Source organism: Alosa alosa, chromosome 19, assembly GCF_017589495.1.
Source record: "Alosa alosa isolate M-15738 ecotype Scorff River chromosome 19, AALO_Geno_1.1, whole genome shotgun sequence".
Lineage (NCBI taxonomy): Eukaryota > Metazoa > Chordata > Actinopteri > Clupeiformes > Clupeidae > Alosa > Alosa alosa.
In genome coordinates, this window is record NC_063207.1 from 993,788 (window position 1) to 1,013,787 (window position 20,000).

General features: G+C 43.2%; 2 protein-coding genes across 4 annotated transcripts in view; one reads left to right on the forward strand and one right to left on the reverse strand.

Annotated features, from left to right (window-relative positions):
- Positions 1-14,677, reverse strand: part of slc39a6 (solute carrier family 39 member 6) — an 18,395-nt gene extending 3,718 nt beyond the window's left edge. Inside the window, exons 1-9 of the mRNA XM_048227982.1 lie at positions 14,008-14,677; positions 11,445-11,996; positions 10,071-10,197; positions 5,459-5,500; positions 3,684-3,722; positions 3,175-3,344; positions 1,993-2,178; positions 973-1,060; positions 405-779 (exon numbers count right to left, since the gene is read on the reverse strand). Of these exons, the coding sequence (XP_048083939.1) occupies positions 405-779; positions 973-1,060; positions 1,993-2,178; positions 3,175-3,344; positions 3,684-3,722; positions 5,459-5,500; positions 10,071-10,197; positions 11,445-11,996; positions 14,008-14,046 (1,618 nt within the window). The 5' untranslated portion in view covers positions 14,047-14,677. The remainder of the gene's footprint in view (positions 1-404; positions 780-972; positions 1,061-1,992; positions 2,179-3,174; positions 3,345-3,683; positions 3,723-5,458; positions 5,501-10,070; positions 10,198-11,444; positions 11,997-14,007) is intronic.
- Positions 14,678-16,875: 2,198 nt separating this feature from the next.
- tmeff1a (transmembrane protein with EGF-like and two follistatin-like domains 1a) overlaps positions 16,876-20,000 on the forward strand; it is a 21,970-nt gene continuing 18,845 nt past the window's right edge. For all 3 annotated transcript variants that reach the window (XM_048228045.1, XM_048228044.1, XM_048228046.1), the window contains exon 1: positions 16,876-17,394. In XM_048228045.1, coding sequence (XP_048084002.1) covers positions 17,274-17,394 — 121 coding nt within the window. In that variant the 5' untranslated portion in view covers positions 16,876-17,273. The remainder of the gene's footprint in view (positions 17,395-20,000) is intronic.

The window sequence follows — 20,000 nt, forward strand, 5'->3', positions numbered from 1 at the left end:
TGTGTGTGTACCTATGGCCAGGTGTGTATAACGTGTGTGTGTGTGCCTATGGCCAGGTGTGTGTGTGTGTATAATGTGTGTGTGTGCACCTATGGCCAGGCCAAGTGTGTGTGTATAACGTGTATGTGTGTGTGTGTGTGTGTGTACCTATGGCCAGGCGTGTATAATGTGTGTGTGTGTGTGCACCTATGGCCAGGCCAAGTGTGTGTGTATAACGTGTGTGTGTGTGTGTGTGTGTACCTATGGCCAGGCGTGTATAATGTGTGTGTGTGTGTGTATAATGTGTGTGTGTGCACCTATGGCCAGGCCAAGTGTGTGTGTATAACGTGTGTGTGTGTGTGTGTGTGTGTGTGTGTGTACCTATGGCCAGGCGTGTATAATGTGTGTGTGTGTGTGTGTGTGTGTACCTATGGCCAGGCCGTCGCTGAAGTTGTGCAGGCCGTCCCCCATGATGACCATCCAGGCTAGTGTGGCGATGCCCGCCTCCTGCAGCTGCTGCCGGCTGTAAGCGTGTGTGTGTCGGTGTGTGTGTGTGTGCGGGTGGTGGTTCTGCGAGTGATGGTGGTGCAGGATGTGGTGGTAGTCATGGTGATGGTGATGCAGCTGCGCGGGCGGAGCCACTGTGTCGTGGAAGTGGGAGTGGCATTTGTCCTGGCAGTCCAACGATTGGTCGGCGTCCCGCAGGTCAGAGTTAGTGTGTGTGTGTGTGTGTGACAGCATCTCCTCCTCCTCCTCACACAGGCCACGGACGCTAGCACTGCCACCATTTGGCTCCGCCTCTGTGGGGGATCACACACACACACACACACACACACACACACACACACACACGTTTAATACATTTAAATGCTAAATAAGGATCAAACACTCCTTTACTATGCAAAACAATTTGATTGATAACCAAATTGATAACCAAATTGATAACCCCAAACACACAAACACAATCAGACTTAGACAGACACACACACGTACCATCGAGGGCTTTTACATCATTCTCTTCAATAGTGGGAAGTTTCTCTGTCTCCAACATGTCATCACTCTGATCAAACTTCTTCTGTCCCTAGACACACACACACACAGATTATGTGTTTGCAATTACATAGTGTTTTTTTGGTAAATTTGGTGAACCTTGATCATTAGTAAATTACATGAGTCATGCTGTGTTTTAATGTGCTACTAAGGTGATGAGTCATGCTGTGTTTTAATGTGCAGTAGCCCAGACTACTGAGGTGATGAAACAGACAACTTTATGGGCAATGTTTCTGAGCAACAATTTCTCATTAAGATTTGGCAACATCATTTCTATGTGAACGATTTGGATACTTATGGGCAAATTTTTGAGAATCAGATCAGAATCAGAATGCTAGCAATGAACCACATGGCCATGTTAGTTTGTGAAGAGCTGAAAGTTGCTGACGTCACAACAGTAGAGCTTATATATTTTTACTAAGTTGTTATGTTAAAAATACAAACTGGGCATTTTACATCGAATGCTAACAAAAAAACAACATTTTATGTGCTGAGGGTGTAAATTAGACATTGTTTTTCCCAGTAAAGTGTAAATGGCTATTAGCCTTCCACGGCTCCATTGAAATTTAACGGGATTTAGCTAACTAGCTAATAGCGGTGGTTTTGCTAACAAAGTTATTGCAATCTGTAGGGCTGTTGCCAGTTATCTGTTTCCCTGTGTCTCACCTGGTAGCATGTTGCTGCAACAAACGTTGCCCTGTGCATTATCAACATTGCCCAAAACGTTGCCCTGTGCATTATCAACATTGCCCAAAATGTTGCCCAAAATGTTGATCAGCGTTACATGACAAATTCCGCCACATCTTTCACATCCGCAACTCTCTCGCACGTTTACTTTGTGTGTGTGTGTCTGTGTAAGTATATAAGTATATAAGTGTGTGTGTGCGTGTGTGTAAGTATATAAGTATATAAGTGTGTGTGTGCGTGCATGAGTGTGTGTGCGCGTGTGTTTTATTTGTGTACCTTGTGTTTCTTGTCCTTGTACATCTTCCCGAGAGTCAGGAAGTGCTCGATGAGGAACATGAAGTAAACTCCGCCCAGTGCCGTCAGCCCCGTCCACACGGAGCGCAGAGAGTCCTCGCCGTCGCCATGGCTCCCCTCCTCCCAGCTCTCATTGGCCGAGTGCTGGTGCTTGTGATGACCCTGAGCCTGATGAACAGATCAGGGGACCAATCAATGAGTTTAACATACAGTTAAAATGACAGTGTGGGGGGATTTGGGACATGCCACACATTAGACACACGTACACACGCACGCATGCCTGAGCTGGACATAGTTAATGGAGGTGGACTAGTTAACTGAGCTGGACATAGTTGGGGATGGACTAGGCTAATTCTGTTAACTGAACTGGACATAGTTCATGGAGACTATTTATGGCTAATTCTGTTTGTCATGCACTTCATAGTTAATGGGGATGGACTAGGCTAGTTCTGTTTGTCATGCACTTCATAGACCATGGTGGGGATGGACTAGGCTAATTCATTGAAAGGTGCTGTAGGCCTGGGCTACGTTTTGCACATGCACTTGCATATTTCTCAATATTAAAACTTCCTTATTTTCCTGAACTCAAATATAGTGAACATACTGAGTATTTTATTTGCCCTTTATCTTGTGTCCTACATGTTGTGCATGCTGTTGCATTTATCTCAGTTTATTCAGCTATATTTCTGAAGACATTGTGCTGCCTCAGACCCACTGCACATCTTTTCAAATTTGATTTGAAATAATCAAATACGTCTCAAAGCTAATAAGCTAATAAGCTAACTTCTGTACTTCATGAAGTAACTTTCTTTGCATTCATTTGATTCCCAATCAAGATACACTGCTAAGAATTGCTTTACGTTGTTAATATGGACTTCTGGAAAGTTCTGAAATGTAAAAATAATAGAATGTGATAAAATATGTGTGTGTGTGTGTTCCATACGTGCGTTATGAGGTGTAGGAAGGTGTCTCCACTGAGCAGCATGCGCGTGTGTGTGTGTGTGTGTGTGTGTGTGTGTGTGTGTGTTCCGTACGTGCGGTATGAGGTGTAGGAAGGCGTCTCCACTGAGCATGCGCGTGCGTGTGTGTTCCGTACGTGCGGTATGAGGTGTAGGAAGGCGTCTCCACTGAGCATGCGCGTGTGTGTGTGCGTGTGTTCCGTACGTGCGGTATGAGGTGTAAGAAGGCGTCTCCACTGAGCGTGCCCACTGCAAGCGCCACCAGGAAGCTGAGCAGGAAGTTGAAGGATGTTTTGTTGATGAGTGGCAGCAAGACCACGCCCACCAATGCCAGCGTACTGATGATGCAGATGGACAGGAAACCCCCCAGCCAGGCTGCAACACACACACACACACACACACACATTACACACACACACACACACACACATTACACACACATTACACACACACTACACACACACACACACATTACACACCACACACACACACACACACACACACACACACATTACACACACACACACACACATCCACTACTACACTACACACATACACACACACACATATACTACTACACACACACACATATACTACTACACACACACTACAACACACACACTACAACACACACACACACATCCACTACACACATACACACACACGCACATCCACTACTATACTACACACACACACACACACACACACACCAACCTGCTGCAATGTTGGTGTTCTTTGGATGATCTTCATGACCTGTCACACACAAGCACACACAGATATAAGCACAAGCACACACACACACACACACACACACACACACACACACAAGCACACACAAGCACACACAAGCACACACAAGCACACACAGATATAAGCATAAGCACACAGAGGTTAACATGCAGTTAGTCCAAATCTCAGATTCTGTGAATGAACGTATGTCTCATAGCTCATCTCGGCTTGTCCCCTGCACTCAGAAATCTGGCGCTAGTTAGCCGATGCTACCAACAGTTTTTCGATGGGGGTGCATCGGCCATCGGCCTAGCCATGCAAATAAATCAATGTTTTACACCATTTACGAGGCTCAAAGTAGCTCCATACTTCATTGGTAAACTTCCGAGGGCCTTGACATTTAAAACGAGACATTGAGAACTTTGAAAAAGCACTGGTAGTTTATTTACAAGACAATTTATACAGACAGTACCTTTAATAATTTTACCGTTCGCCGCCATCTTGAATTTAGTCACGATAAGTCGAACGACGAGTACAAATAAACAGGTATGATAAGAGATCAGATCCCAAAAATAATTCAGTGGAAATGCATGGATTCCAGTTGCTTCCAGTAGCATTGCCACAGAATTATTTTATTTTATTATTAGGCACCCCCTTTGAAAAGCTGTTGGTATCATCGGCTAGCTAGCGCCAGATTTCTGAGTGCAGGGGACAAGCCGAGATGAGCTAGGAGACATACGTTCACACTCGGTATCATGTTTCAACACACTTTAGGTCAATATCACACCGGAATTCTCCTTTAAGTAAAAAATCATAGCGGCGTATTTTGATGTGAAAATGCGTGGTTGCTACGCAAAATGTGTACAGGTTGGCAGGTCTGCTAATTCATGGATTGGGAGAAAAGCAGAGACCAAATTTCCCTCACAGGATCAAAAGAATATATACACTTATACTTATAATAGAAAACATGCTGCGACATTACTACGCTAATTTACTTATGTTTTTTCCAAACAGAATTTGAATATTGAATTCTCACAATGTCAACTAGCCCATCTGTGACATCACTACATCTGTCCTAGTCGGCTCACCTGTCCTAGTCGACTCACATTACTACACCTGTCCAACCAGTAGACTATGATAAGCTAGCCAACTAGGCTACTTTGTTTACAATATGTCCAGGCTTCAACCAGTAGACTATGATAAGCTAGCCAACTAGGCTACTTTGTGTACAGGATGTCCAGGCTTCAAGCAGCAGACTATGATAAGCTAGCCAACTAGGCTACTTTGTGTACAATATGTCCAGGCTTCAAGCAGAGCTGCTGACAGCTGAAGCAGCAAGAGACAGAAAGAGGTGGAGCTGCAATAGAAATAGCACCTCGACTAGAATCTGCATAATGTGCCGTCATGCATATCAGAAATCCAGTATTTTCTAATTTTATATCAGTAGTTTATATATCCATATCATATATGAAGATCATATAATATTGATCATTTTTTTTATCCAGTTTATACAGGTTTTCAAATATTCTATTGAAATGTTATGAAATTAAATGTTGCACACCCAACAAAAAAGAGGTATGTATCAAACCGTGGGTCAAAAAAATGTGATAATCGAATTGTGAGTTTGGTTTATTGTTACAGCCCTAATGGTGATTCTATGGTTAGGGTTCTGTGGTTAGGGATCTGTGGTTAGGGATCTGTGGTTAGGGATCTATAGTTGGGGTTCTGTGGTTGGGGTTCTGTGAAACAGCACTGCTCACCTGATGCACCCTTAGTGCTCTTGGGATGATCCTCATGACTTGCTACAGACACAAACACACACACACACACATTAGTAATCAACACAAACACAAACACTTAGTAATCAACACAAACATTTAGTAATCAACACAGACACAAACACAACACGCACATTAGTAATCAACACACACATTACAGTAGCCTAATGTCAGGATTTGCTGCCGGTTTGCTGTTTAAACTCCAGTTAACAGACTGACGCCCCTTTTTGAAACTAATATGGCAATTGGGGATTCTGAAGATCTGGTGTGTGTCAGGGGCGCCTGCAGAAATTTAGTTTATATTTGTCCGTTTACCGGTTAGGTTCATGCAATATCTTTACAACAACAACGCCTTACAACAACCTTTATATCGTTATACAGCGGTTGATAAACACAATTTAGAAGTGCGTAAACACAATTTAGAGGTGTGTAAACACTAGGTGCGTAAACACTATTTAGAGGTGTGTAAACACTAGGTGTGTAAACACAATTTAGAGGTGCGTAAACACTATTTAGAGGTGTGTAAACACAATTTAGAGGTGTGTAAACACAATTTTAGAGGTGCGTAAACACTAGATGTGTAAACACAATTTAGAGGTGTGTAAACACTATGTGCGTAAACACTATTTAGAGGTGCGTAAACACTAGATGTGTAAACACAATTTAGAGGTGCGTAAACACTAGATGTGTAAACACAATTTAGAGGTGTGTAAACACTAGGTGTGTAAACACTATTTAGGTGCGTAAACACTATTTAGAGGTGCGTAAACACCATTTAGAATTGTGTAAACACCATTTAGAGGTGCGTAAACACTAGATGCGTAAACACTATTTAGAGGTGCGTAAACACTAGGTGCGTAAACACAATTTAGAGGTGTGTAAACACTATTTAGAGGTGCGTAAACACAATTTAGAGGTGCGTAAACACCATTTAGAGTTGTGTAAACACCATTTAGAGGTGCGTAAACACTAGATGCGTAAACACTATTTAGAGGTACGTAAACACTAGGTGCGTAAACACAATTTAGAGGTGCGTAAACACAATTTAGAGGTGTGTAAACACTATTTAGAGGTGCGTAAACACAATTTAGAGGTGCGTAAACACCATTTAGAGTTGTGTAAACACCATTTAGAGGTGCGTAAACACTAGATGCATGAACACTATTTAGAGGTGCGTAAACACTATTTAGAGGAGTGTAAACACTAGATGTGTAAACACTTTTTAGAGGTGCGTAAACATTAGATGCGTAAACACTATTTAGAGGTGCGTAGACACAATTTCAAGGTGCGTAAACACAATTTAGAGGTGTGTAAACACTAGATGCGTAAACACTATTTAGAGGTGCGTAAACACAATTTAGAGGTGCTGTGAAACACTAGGGCTCTTTTGCTCACCAAGCGCCAATTGATTTTTATACTCGGGCTTTTGTCTTTCTATTTTGCAGTCAAGCATATTGGAATTTTCCACAGGTACATGTCATGCCGAAAGGCGTTTCAGCGAAAAGAGGCGTGTTCGAGCATGAAACGGTCCCTATTTTGCAGTTTCAGAAAACAATTCCTGGTCTAAAGTCAGTGGCGCAAATTCAGATGCTATTTTAAAGAGCGCATGCATGTGGCCACAGGCCTGCAGAAATTAATGCTATGCACACCGATCTACAGACACCTGTGCAAAGATGTAAACATTCAAAGCATGCAATATCTTTACAACAACAACGTTTCCCTTTACAACAACCTTTATATCATATATACAGCGGTTGATAAACACAATTTAGAAGTGTGAAACACAATTTAGAGGGTGTGTAAACACTAGGTATGTGAACACTATTTAGAGGTGTGTAAACACTAGGTGTGTAAACACAATTTAGAGGTGCTGCAAACACTATTTAGAGGTGTGTAAATAATTTAGAGGTAAACACAATTTTAGAGGCAAGGTGAACACTAGATGTGTAAACAAATTTAGAGGTGTGTAAACAAACACTTTCTATTTAGAGGTGTGAAACATAGATGTAAACACACTAGATGTGTAAACACAATTGTAGAGAGGTGTGCAAACACTAGATGTGTAAACACTAATGAACATCTATTTAGAGGTGTGTAAACACTAGGGAATTGTGTAAACACCATTTAGGGTAAACACCTAAAACACTATTTAGAGGTGCGTGAAACACCATTTAGAATGTGTAAACACCATTTAGAGGTGCTGTAAAACACTAGATGCGTAAACACCATTTAGAGGTGCGTAAACACCATTTAGGTGCGTAAACACAATTTAGAGGGTGTGTAAACACTCATTTAGAGGTGAAACACAATTTAGAGGTGTGTAAACACAATTTAGAGGAGGAAACACAATTTAGAGGTAAACACCATTTAGAGTTGTGTAAACACCATTTAGAGGTGCGTGAAAACACTAGATGCGCGTAAAACACTATTTAGAGGTAATGAAACACTAGGTGCCAAACACAATTTAGAGGTGTGTAAACACTATTTAGAGGTGTGTAAACACTATTTAGAGGTGCCGTGAACAATTTAGAGGTGCGTAAACACCATTTAGAGTTGTGTAAACACCATTTAGAGGTGTAAACACTAGATGCATGAACACTATTTAGAGGTCGTAAACACTATTTAGAGGAGTGTAAACACTAGATGTAAACACTTTTTTTAGAGGTGCGTGAAACATTAGATGCGTAAACACTATTTAGAGGTGCGTAGACACAATTTCAAGGTCGTAAAAACACATTTAGAGGTGTGTAAACACTAGATGCGTAAACACTATTTAGAGGTGCGTAAACACAATTTTAGAGGTGCGTAAAACACTAAGGGCTCTATTTTGCTCACCAGCTAATTGATTTTGTATACCGCCGCTTTTTGTCTTTCCTATTTTGCAGTCAGCGATATTGGAATTTTCCCTCCACAGGTACATGTATACCACGGGCGTTTCAGCTTAAAAGAGGGTGTTCGCAAAAACGGTCCCTATTTTGCAGTTTCAGAAAACAATTCCTGGTCTAAAGTCAGTGGCTTAAATTCAGATGCTATTTTAAGGGCGCATGCATGGCCACAGGCCTGCAGAAATTAATGCTATGCACACCGATCTACAGACACCCTGTGCAAAGATGTAAACATTCAAAGCCTTGATAATATTTGTCCGTTTCCTGGCTTTGTTCGTGCATTGGTCAACTAAAAATTTAGTAGCCTATATAGTACATCTACATGCAATATCTTTACAACAACAACGCCTAATTACGACCTATAATTTGGACAACTTTATACAGCCCTATAAAGGTTAAAGTTACCTTTAGTTTTGTTCCAATTTACCGCTGTGTATGGCTTTTAAACATCGTGGTGGTGCTTTAACATCAGCCTATAAGCATTACTCCAGCTGCGCTTAAGGTTTTGACAAGTACCACAAATTTGCCTACCTTGTAGCCCATCTGAAATAACTCCAAAACTTTGCTATGTTCCCTCCATCCTTTCGTGGTTTTCAAAAAACGTTTTATATCCATGATGGCCTTGAAGTCTTGAGTTTGTGAATTCCCTTAAATAAGCTTAAGAATCACGGATGTGTTGATGACATAAATTAGGAAATATTAGAGGACTTAATGAGATGTGATGTTGAACTGCATGCCGATTCCATTTAACCCAAATGCCCCAGCAGCAGCACGGGAGAGGAGAGCTTATCTGACAGATCTGCATTGTCTATACTCTATAGTGAGGTAGATTACATTGCACAAATATCACCATGCATTCATAAGCTCGTGATTCAGTGAGAGTGATCCCAAAACATTGGAAAGTGACATTTCTGTATTACATTTTGTCAAGAGGAAAAATCAATAGCAAACTGTTCACAACTGACTATATCACTGTAAACTGTTCCTGGTTGCGCCTGGCAAATCCGCCATCATAATAGCAATCCGCTATGGAACAAGCGTGCCTGTTGTTAAAGGGAATGTGAGATGACGCTCTGATTGGTTTATTGCACGTTACGCCCAAACCATACCCATGAATAATGTAGCTACTACAGTCCACCCCATTTTAGATTTGCGTCGGGCGCAACAGTCAATATTCCGCCGGTAAAATACAGCGCCCAAGATCCGCCCACAAAGCGATTTGCGCAAAGTCAATTGCGTTAAAGTGCAAGATATAGCCCAAGGTGCGTTAACACAATTTAGAGGTGCGTAAACACTATTTAGAGGTGTGTAAACACTAGGTGCGTAAACACTATTTAGAGGTGCGTAAACACTATTTAGAGGTGTGTAAACACTAGGTGCGTTAACACAATTTAGAGGTGCGTAAACACTATTTAGAGGTGTGTAAACACTAGGTGCGTAAACACTATTTAGAGGTGCGTAAACACTATTTAGAGGTGTGTAAACACTAGGTGCGTAAACACTATTTAGAGGTGCGTAAACGCTATTTAGAGGTGTGTAAACACTAGGTGCGTAAACACTATTTAGAGGTGCGTAAACGCTATTTAGAGGTGTGTAAATGCTATTTAGAGGTGTGTAAACACAATTTAAAGTATATTTTTGGAAGGCTTTTTATACCTTTAATGAGACAGGACACAGACACACACATGCACACAGACACGCACACTCACCGTGCCGCAGGCAGGACTGGGAGTCAATCTGAGAAAGGAGAGCAGGACACAGGAAGCCAAAATCACTGACGGAGATGCCCCCCGATCCTATCCCATGATCCTTCAGCAAAGAGGAAGCACTCAGACACTGGGAGAGAGAGAGGAGGGAGGGAGAGAAGGAGAGAGGGGGAGGGAGGGAGGAGGGAGGGAGAGAGAGAGAGAGAGGGAGGGAGGGATAGGGAGAGGGAGGGAGAGAAGGAGAGAGAGAGAGAGAGAGAGAGAGAGAGAGAGAGAGAGAGAGAGGGGAGGGAGGGAGGAGGGAGAGAAGGAGAGAGAGAGAGAGAGAGAGAGGGAGAAAAGAAGAGAGAGAGAGAGAGGGAGAAAAGAAGAGAGAGAGAGAGAGGGAGAAAAGAAGAGAGAGAGGAAAGGAGAGGAGGGAGGAGGGAGGGAGAGAGATAGAGAGAGGAAGGAGGGAGGGAGAGAGAGAGATAGATAGAGAGTGAGGGAGAGAGAAAGAGACACACGCTTCAGTTACCTTACACCAGAGGTTCCCAAACTGTGAGGCGCGCCTCCCCTGGGGGGCGCCAAATAATTTGAGGGGAGGCGCGGAAGGTGGATTAAAAAAAAAAGGAAAAACGTTTATTTCATGTTAGAACTATCTATGTTTTTTTTCAATGATTATGTAATTGTCAACATTATAAAATCGAAATAAATCATAGAAGAGATGTATACTAAATCTTTGGGATAGTGGAAAGTATTATTGATCCCTATCCTGTGTGAGAATGTATTGTCAATTGTGCCAAACTTCATAATGTAACTTAGCAACAGTGCCGCCCGCCGAGCTAGCTGCAAGTTACCAGTGAACGGTTAGCCCGAGAATTCTCGTTTGCAAATCAAAATTCCACTGGAGCTCCAAGCGTATTTTTACACGCAGCCTTACCACACTGTTTACAGCTCTTCGAGTCACGGTAAAATGTAATTTTGGGTACATAGCTAATTTAGATAAACTTATGGTGTGGGTGCTTGCGTTTCTTTAGGAATCCGCCGCCTTGATTTGTATAGCAATGAATATTAAGTAACAGATACACGTAAGAGGTTGGATATACGTGACGGTTGGTAATATGTGACGTTCCGATAGCTAACTTAAAATGGACAGATTTGTCACAATCGCTGCACGGACCAAGCCTGATATGGGCAACACAGCCAAACGTCGAAAACATGATGAACTCATTGCATTGCATTTAAGTGGCTTAACTGAAGTGAATATCATTATCGATATCAATATCATACTTTAGCTACCTCACAAACGTGTGTGTGAGTGTGTGTTAGTGAGTGTGTGTGTGTGTGTGTGTGTGTGTGAAAGTGTGTGTGTGTGTGAAAGTGTGAGCATCTCACCTGCTGACTGCTGTTGCCGAGAGGTTGTTGGTCATGGTCGTCGTGTTGCGTTGTTGGGGGCGTGTTCTGAGCAGAGGGGGTGTGGTCCTGAGTGAGGTCATACTCAGCACTGCGTCTGGACCGCACAGGGTGTGTGTGTGTGTGTGTGTGTGAGTGTGTGGGTGGGTCTGTGTGTGAGTGTGAGTGTGTGGGTGTGGGTGTGTTGGGCTGGCCCTTGTCGTGCGCGTGTGTATGCACGTGCCCGTGTGTGTGAGTGTGTGTGTGCGCGCCGCTGGACGTGCGCAGGCGTCCGAGCCCCACGTGGCGCAGCATCAGCTGGAGCCCCTGCAGCGTGAGGGAGCCGTTGCCGTCGCCGTACTTCTCAAACAGCACCCACAGGTGGCGCTCCTGAGCCAGACGTGCCGCACGCCCGTCCGTCGCCACGGCAACCGCCTCCCCGCCACAGCCTGCAGACGTCGCCGCCACGCCAACCCTCACAGCACACGCCCACAGCAGCAGCAGCGGGCCAATCAGAGGCCCACAGGGGCGTGGCCTTCTACATCCCAACATGCTCTAGAGTTTCAGGAGAATAAATTATTATATTTATACTTATATTTATACTTATACTTATATTTATACTTACATGTATTCTTTTAGCAGACGCTTCCATCTCAAGCAACTTACAGTAAACAACATGCTGTCTGTAAACAACATGCTATCTGTAAACACCATGCTTTCCATCTCAAGCAACTTACATACTATTAGTAAACAACAAGCTATCTGTAAACAACAAGCTATCTCTAAACAACATGCTATCTGTAAACAACATACTATCCATCTCAAGGAACTTACATGTTAGTAAACAACATGCTATCAGTAAACAACATGTTATCAGTAAACAACATGCTATCAGTAAACAACATGTTATCAGTAAACAACATACTATCCATCTCAAGGAACTTACATGTTAGTAAACACCATGCTTTCCATCTAAAGCAACTTACATATGTCAGTAAAACTAGCATATTTCTCAGTAATAATACAAAATCCAAGCAAATGAAATGCAAATAAACAAAAAGGGAATTTGAGTTTGGTAGATTATTTTTCTGTGGTAACAATTATTTTTGGCAATACATCTTATACCATTGGAAAGCCTGATCCCTTTCAAATGGTGCCCCGTTTGTAAGGAACATGCCTTGATTTATTCACAGCTGGGTGCTAATATCATGGCCATATCATGCTGAAGGGTGTCTTGGAAACTACCATGGGGTGCTCAAAAAATAACTGAGTGCTAGTCTCTATTTCTAATGCCTATAAGTAGTACCCCCCCACCCACACACACACACACACACACACACACACACACCCCTACAGCCCACGTCAGATACCACCACAAACTAGTGTTGTCACGATACCAAAATTATGACTGCGATACGATACCTGCCATAAATATCACGATGCTCGATACTGAAACGATACTATGGCGAAATCCTAAGATATCTTGAAAAGAAAGGACTCATACCTCCTCCAAGTGTATTGGGTCATTTGTGTTCAATTCAGTGCACTTTTGTAGTGTGCAGGTCAATTCTGGGTTCTAAACTTCTAAACTTCCTACACAATTATTATTTTTTATAGTCAGTAAAATAGTAGGCCTACTTTGTGTGATTAAGTCCTTTATTGTTTGTTATAGTTAATTTACATTGTGTTGTTTTGGCAATAAAGTAGCTTTAAATAGCCAAACTAGGCTAGATCAAGGTCAGTGTTGAAACTACTGCATGCAAATCACTGAATGCAATGCAGAGGGGGCTAATCTTTAGGCCATCTGATGTACAGTATAGGCTACCCTAGGCCTTCCCGTGTTCATGGGATTTCTTTGACAGTTGCAAAGGGAAAAATGTGAGGATAGTCTTCTTTGCTCCCAGTGTACAAGTACGACGTTCCAACCACTCAGGTCTTCGTCAGATAGGCCTACACCATTACCTGTTGCAATATTTCTGTGTGCATTCCTACATTACGTCCATTTCTTTGATAACATGATTTGCTAGCACGTAACAATAAGCCAGTATTATTATTAAGACTCAACATGCTGCAGTGGTATTATATGCTGTGGGCTTTAATTAGCGCATTTCGGGTAGCCTATCCAACATCTGGGCAATAATTATTGAACAAATTGCAGTCTACATGCCATGACAAATATTGCCAGTAGTACTGACCGAACATGAAATAGATTGTTTACAAGTTATGGTAATGATATTCTGGCGTGAACATTGCGCTTTCATCACGTTAGCACCCTATGATTAGGCTACAGCTCGTTATGTCTCGTCAAAATTCATTGATGAAGGAAGGTTCTCTTTATCCCAGAGAACCATAGGCCTACTCGTTTTACTTAGGCTAGACTAAACAGAAGAGAAGAACTTGGCACTAACCATGTAGTCGTGTTTTCTATAGCATATTCGTTAACCTGTCGTTCTTTGAACTCTTTAAAAATGTTGGGATATGTCTGCGAGGTGTTTAGCCATGCGTAGCCAAGGCTACTGCTTATAAATGACTTTGAAACATATTTTACAAACGGGCCTCTGTGTACCTGATGGCTTGCCTTCACTACTCCCGATGTATTCCCCATATAGTTCCAGATTTCACTTCACCTTTTGTTTTATCCACAAGGCAGAGTACTGTCGGCAAAAAACTTTGTTGACGTTAGCTGCGCACTCACTCACTCAGAGATGCCTGCTTGACACGCCCACTTGCCTAGATGCATACAAGGAGCAGTGAGAGCAGCAGTTCACACAGACGCAGAACTTTATTATTTTAATAAAGTATCGATTCTAAAAACTTCGGAAATCGTATTGTTTTTTGCGTGAAGGCATCGTGATACCTTTTTAGTATCGATACACTGTGCAACACTACCACAAACAGAATTCCATTCTGTGGGAAACACTGCACACAGATAGACATACACACACACACACACACACACACAGACACATCTACAGCTAATGGCTGTATCAGGGCCTTACCCAAGTTGTAGTGTAACTTGTGGGTGTGTGTGGGTGGGTGGGTGTGTCTGTGTAGAAGCTCAGCTTGAGTGTGTATGCGTGTGTGTTTAGAGGCCAAACCAGTAGCTCAGTGTATAGGTGTGTGTGTGTAGAGGCAGAGGCATCCGAGTTGGTGTGTGTTTATACAGGTGACTGCTACCCTGGCAACGCCCACCAGCCGTATGTGTGTTGCAAATCCAGCGTGTGTGTGTGTGTTGCAAATCCAGCAGGGGAGGGTTTAGTTTGTCAGTCAGTCTCAGCCTCTCCAGCTCCTCTACACCCGTTGGGATTTGTTAAGATTGTGTTACATTTTGTTACACTTTCGAAGAGAAAACAGAGGGGGGCCTCGCTCCACCTGCACTGCCGCCACTGTAGAGCAGCGATGTGCTCAATTATTTGGTAGGATAGCTCCGGACTAGAATAAGGACAGGGCTGTTTATCATTATTTTTATTATTATTATTTTAGAATTATTATTAGGAGGCCCCTCATTGGCTGAAGGCCAGGTAAGCCCCGGCACACATGAGAAGTTCGCTCCCCCGAGTTTATTCACCAATTCATCAACGATGCAACTGCATTTTCAGGTCGCGGTAATCCACAAGTTGTGCGAGAACATCCAAACACATTATTGCAACTTAAGTTAAATCGAATTAAGTACTGTCTCTGATAGGCCTACAGGATACATTACAGCGGCCCTTGTTCTTGTACAAACACAAAAACAAACATCAACATAATTTGCGTAGGCATATTGAAATAAAGTGAACGTCCGCTAATGGATAAAACATCCACGAACAAACGCTAACCATTCTGATGACGTAGCGCCTGCATTTTTAAAACATAGCCGCGCCCTAGTGGCGAAAGTCGTTATTGACATGTCATTTTCCAGTGAAACTACTTGAATATCGGGTTTAATGAAAATCCATGCATCTTCAAAAATGAAAAAACAGTTCTCACTGCTTAATTTCCACTTTAATGCGCCAGTTGCACAAGCAGCACGTGTGTGTGTGTGTGTGTTCTTGCTTCGGTTTCTTGCCGTGGCCCGGCCCGGACCAAATACACTTACACACTTCAAATACTTAGTTTAAGTATGAAGTACGCAGTTTGAGACACAGCCAAACACTCTCTCTCTCACATACACAGCTACGCCACTGTTGTATTGGGGAAGTAGAGCTAGCGTTAGCATGTAGTAGCTCCCTCCAACACCTGCTTCTCCCTGTTCTAACCAGCTAAAAGAGAACAACGTGCCCCCACACACACGCACACATTCACTCGGACACATGGTCCGGCTGCCTCGGAACACATTCACTCGGACACATGGCCATGGTCCGGCTGCCTCGCTAGTGATGCGCTAAGTGTCTGTGTTTGAGCGTACGTGCGCGATGGGCCGATGGACGAATAAACTGTAGACGCCTCGACACCACACACTGCAGTCACCTACAGGCTACACTTCGTCGCAAAATATCTAATCACATAATGTAAAGAGTGTACGTGGTGTGTGTGTGTGTGTGTGTATGTGGTTGACGCGTATCTTTCTCCGAAGGTCGTGAGACTGGAACAGATGGTGAAGCATCACGCGGACATGGCCTGTCCGCAGTCTGGTGGCACAGCAACCGACCGATCTCCGATTTCCTCCGTCTAAAATCTTAACTATCATGCCACACACACCTCGCTTTACACAACTGAGCCCACTCGTGGGCTGGCGCTCCGCGCCCCGCGATCCAAAGAAAGTGCCTTTAAATGCCTTTCTGCGCACCGCGCGGTCTTTGTTTAGTGTACCGTGTGCACATCGCACGTCACACACCGGAAACGAGCTACGGAGAAGAAATTCACCGGCAACGCAACACGGTACTCGCGTACCAAGACCACAGAATGATTAAATTATTCGAGTGCTCGTGCCAGAGAAAGATGGAACTTACCAAGTACCGTTTTCTCTTCTCCGTGAGTCTCTCACTCTCACGCCTGCCACTCACTCATTCGTCCCTCTCGGCCTAAATTCTCCAATATCTTCCGAATCTCAACAACAGAAGCATCAAGCTACTTCATTGGTCAGGAGAGGCAGCAGTTTCGTGACGTAGGGCTGCATTGCTCTGGTGCGCGGGTAGCCGACAGGGGGCGCGTGACTAGCGTACTGACGACACCTGGGTGAGCGCGAGCCCCAGCCTGCTGCTGCCCTGTCTGGCGACGTCATGACACAGTCGCGTGGGCCGATATATCGGCGATGTATTAAACAACACGAGCCACTCATTATATAAAAGCACTTTAGTTTGTTCTTCAAACATGACCTCAGACAGTGAGCTGCGAGATCGTCTGAGCACACCTCATATAAAGGACAGACACACACACACACAAGAGAATGAGTGGATACTGTCCTGTTTCAAAATGTGTGTGTCTGCCCCCCTTCATGCCCCTCTGCTCACAATCAATCACAGTTGCCAGGAAACAAGACTACAAGAGCTCAATGACAAGCCTCTGTGTGTGTGTGTGTGTGCAGTTTGGGTGTGTGTGCGAACAGGACTGGTCCTCCTCACGTGACAGAGTCTTCTTTATGTTTTCTCCTGCAGTCTCTCATTGATTTGTGTGTGTGTGTGTGTGTGTGTGTGTGTGATTTCGCAGAGCGCTCCAGCAGCACTGCACCGCGTCTGGATGCTTTTGGTCTCCATGACGGCGGTTGCCGAGGCAGCAGAAGCGGACTCTGGGTGGTGGGAGCAGATGTAGCAGCAGCAACAGGGACTGAGACCGAGCAGCGACACCGCCCTCCCAACAACGCCGTGTGTGTGTGTGTGTGTGTGTGTGTGTTTGTGTGTGTGTGTGTGTTTGATGATGTGGAACACTATTCTTCTTCATGTGTGTCTCGGATCTGTGGTGTGTGTGTCCTCCGCATGGGCGTCTTACCCAGAAAGCAGAGAGTGTCAACCGGAGCAAGAACAGAACTGTGCAGGTAGGACCATGCTCACACACACACAAACACACACAAACACACACACACAAAGATGTAGGAAAGCTTCACTGTGTGTGTGACTGTCTAGCTGTGAGTAAGTGTGTGTGTGTGTGTGTGTGTGTGTATGCAGGTTGGTGTCCCACTCCCGTCAGACTTGCAAGCATGCGTGTAAGCTTTAAAGGGTCTATGTTGAGGATTTAAAATTACCTCAGTGTGGGAGTCACGCTATATTACTATAGTGTGGGAGTCATGCTATATTACTCTAGTGTGGGAGTCATGCTATATTACTCTGATATTGTGGGAGTCATGCTATATTACTATAGTGTGGGAGTCATGCTATATTACTATGATAGTGTGGGAGTCATGCTATATTACTCTAGTGTGGGAGTCATGCTATATTACTATAGTGTGGGAGTCATGCTATATTACTCTGATATTGTGGGAGTCATGCTATATTACTATAGTGTGGGAGTCACGCTTATATTACCTGACAGTGTGGGGTCATGCTATATTACTCTGATAGTGTGGAGTCATGCTATATTACTATAGTGTGGGAGTCACTTTTATATTACTGATAGTGTGGGAGTCATGCTATATTACCTGATATTGTGGGAGCCATGCGCCATTACTATAGTTACTATATTACCTGGATAGTGTGGGAGTCATGCTATATTATTTGATAGTGGGAGTCATGCTATATTACTATAGTGTGGAGTCACGCATATTACTCTGATAGTGTGGGAGTCATGCTATATTACTCTGATAGTGTGGGAGTCATGCTATATTACTATAGTGTGGGAGTCATGCTATATTACTCTGATAGTGTGGGAGTCATGCTATATTACTCTGATAGTGTAGGAGTCATGCTATATTACTATAGTGTGGGAGTCATGCTATATTACTATAGTGTGGGAGTCATGCTATATTACTCTGATATTGTGGGAGTCATGCTATATTACTCTGATAGTGTGGGAGTCATGCTATATTACTATAGTGTGGGAGTCATGCTATATTACTCTGATAGTGTGGGAGTCATGCTATATTACTATAGTGTGGGAGTCATGCTATATTACCTGATAGTGTGAGTCATGCCATATTACCCTGATAGTGTGGGGAGTCACGCTTATATCACTCATAGCGTGAGCCATGCTATATTACTATAGTGTGGAGCCATGCCATATTACCTGATAGTGTGAGCCCATGCCATATTACTATAGTGTGGGAGTCCGCTATATTAATCCAGTGTGGAGTCATGCTATATTACTCTGATAGTGTGGGAGTCATGCCATATTACTATAGTGGGGAGCATGCCATATTACCATGATAGTGGGAGTCATGCCATATTACTATAGTGTGGGAGTCATGCTATATTGCTATGATAGTGTGGGAGCCATGCTATATTACTATAGTGTGGGAGTCATGCCATATTACTCATAGTGTGGGAGTCATGCTATATTACCTGATAGTGTGGGAGTCATGCTATATTACTATAGTGTGGGGAGTCATGCTATATTACCTGATAGTGTGGGAGCTCATGCTATATTACTATAGTGTGGGAGTCATGCTATATTACTCTGATAGTGTGGGAGTCATGCTATATTACTCTGATAGTGTGGGAGTCATGCTATATTACTATAGTGTGGGAGTCATGCTATATTACTATAGTGTGGGAGTCATGCTATATTACTCTGATAGTGTGGGAGTCATGCTATATTACTATAGTGTGGGAGTCATGCTATATTACCTAGTGTGAGTCATGCTATATTACCTGATAGTGTGGGAGTCATGCTATATTACCATAGTGTGAGTCATGCTATATTACTATGATAGTGTGGGAGTCACGCTATATTACTATAGTGTGGGAGTCATGCTATATTACTATAGTGTGGGAGTCATGCTATATTACCTGATAGTGTGGAGTCGCGCTATATTACCATAGTGTGGGGTCATGCTATATTACCTGATAGTGTGGGAGTCATGCTATATTACCATAGTGTGGGAGTCATGCTATATTACTATAGTGTGGGAGTCATGCTATATTACCTGATAGTGTGAGCCATGCTATATTACCTGATAGTGTGGGAGTCATGCTATATTACCATAGTGGGGGAGTCACGCTATATTACTATAGTGTGGGAGTCATGCTATATTACCTGATATTGTGGGAGTCATGCTATATTACCTGATAGTGTGGAGTCATGTTTATATTACTCCTAGTGTGGGAGTCATATCAACAGCCCCCCATGTGCTGCCGCGCCTGTGTGTGTCTATGTGTGTGTGTGTGTTGGGAATTCTTCTGAAATGCAAGAGCCTCTCCTTTGAACCACAGGAAAGTTCAAGGAGTGGCAATGTCTCTGATGAAGATGGTGTGTGTGTCTCTTATTTGGCATGCTTACATCATTAGGGCCTGTTTGTATTACACCTTCAAGAATGATTTTACACGCGACATTATTTAAATACTGGAAGTGGGGCTAAAAGCTTAGCAGATCCGGGTCCAGAGAGTAAAAGTGGTGTATCTATTTAAATGTGTGTGTGTGTGTGTGTGTGAGAGAGAGAGAGAAAGAAAGAGAGAGTGTGTGTGTGTGTATCTATTTAAATGTGTGTGT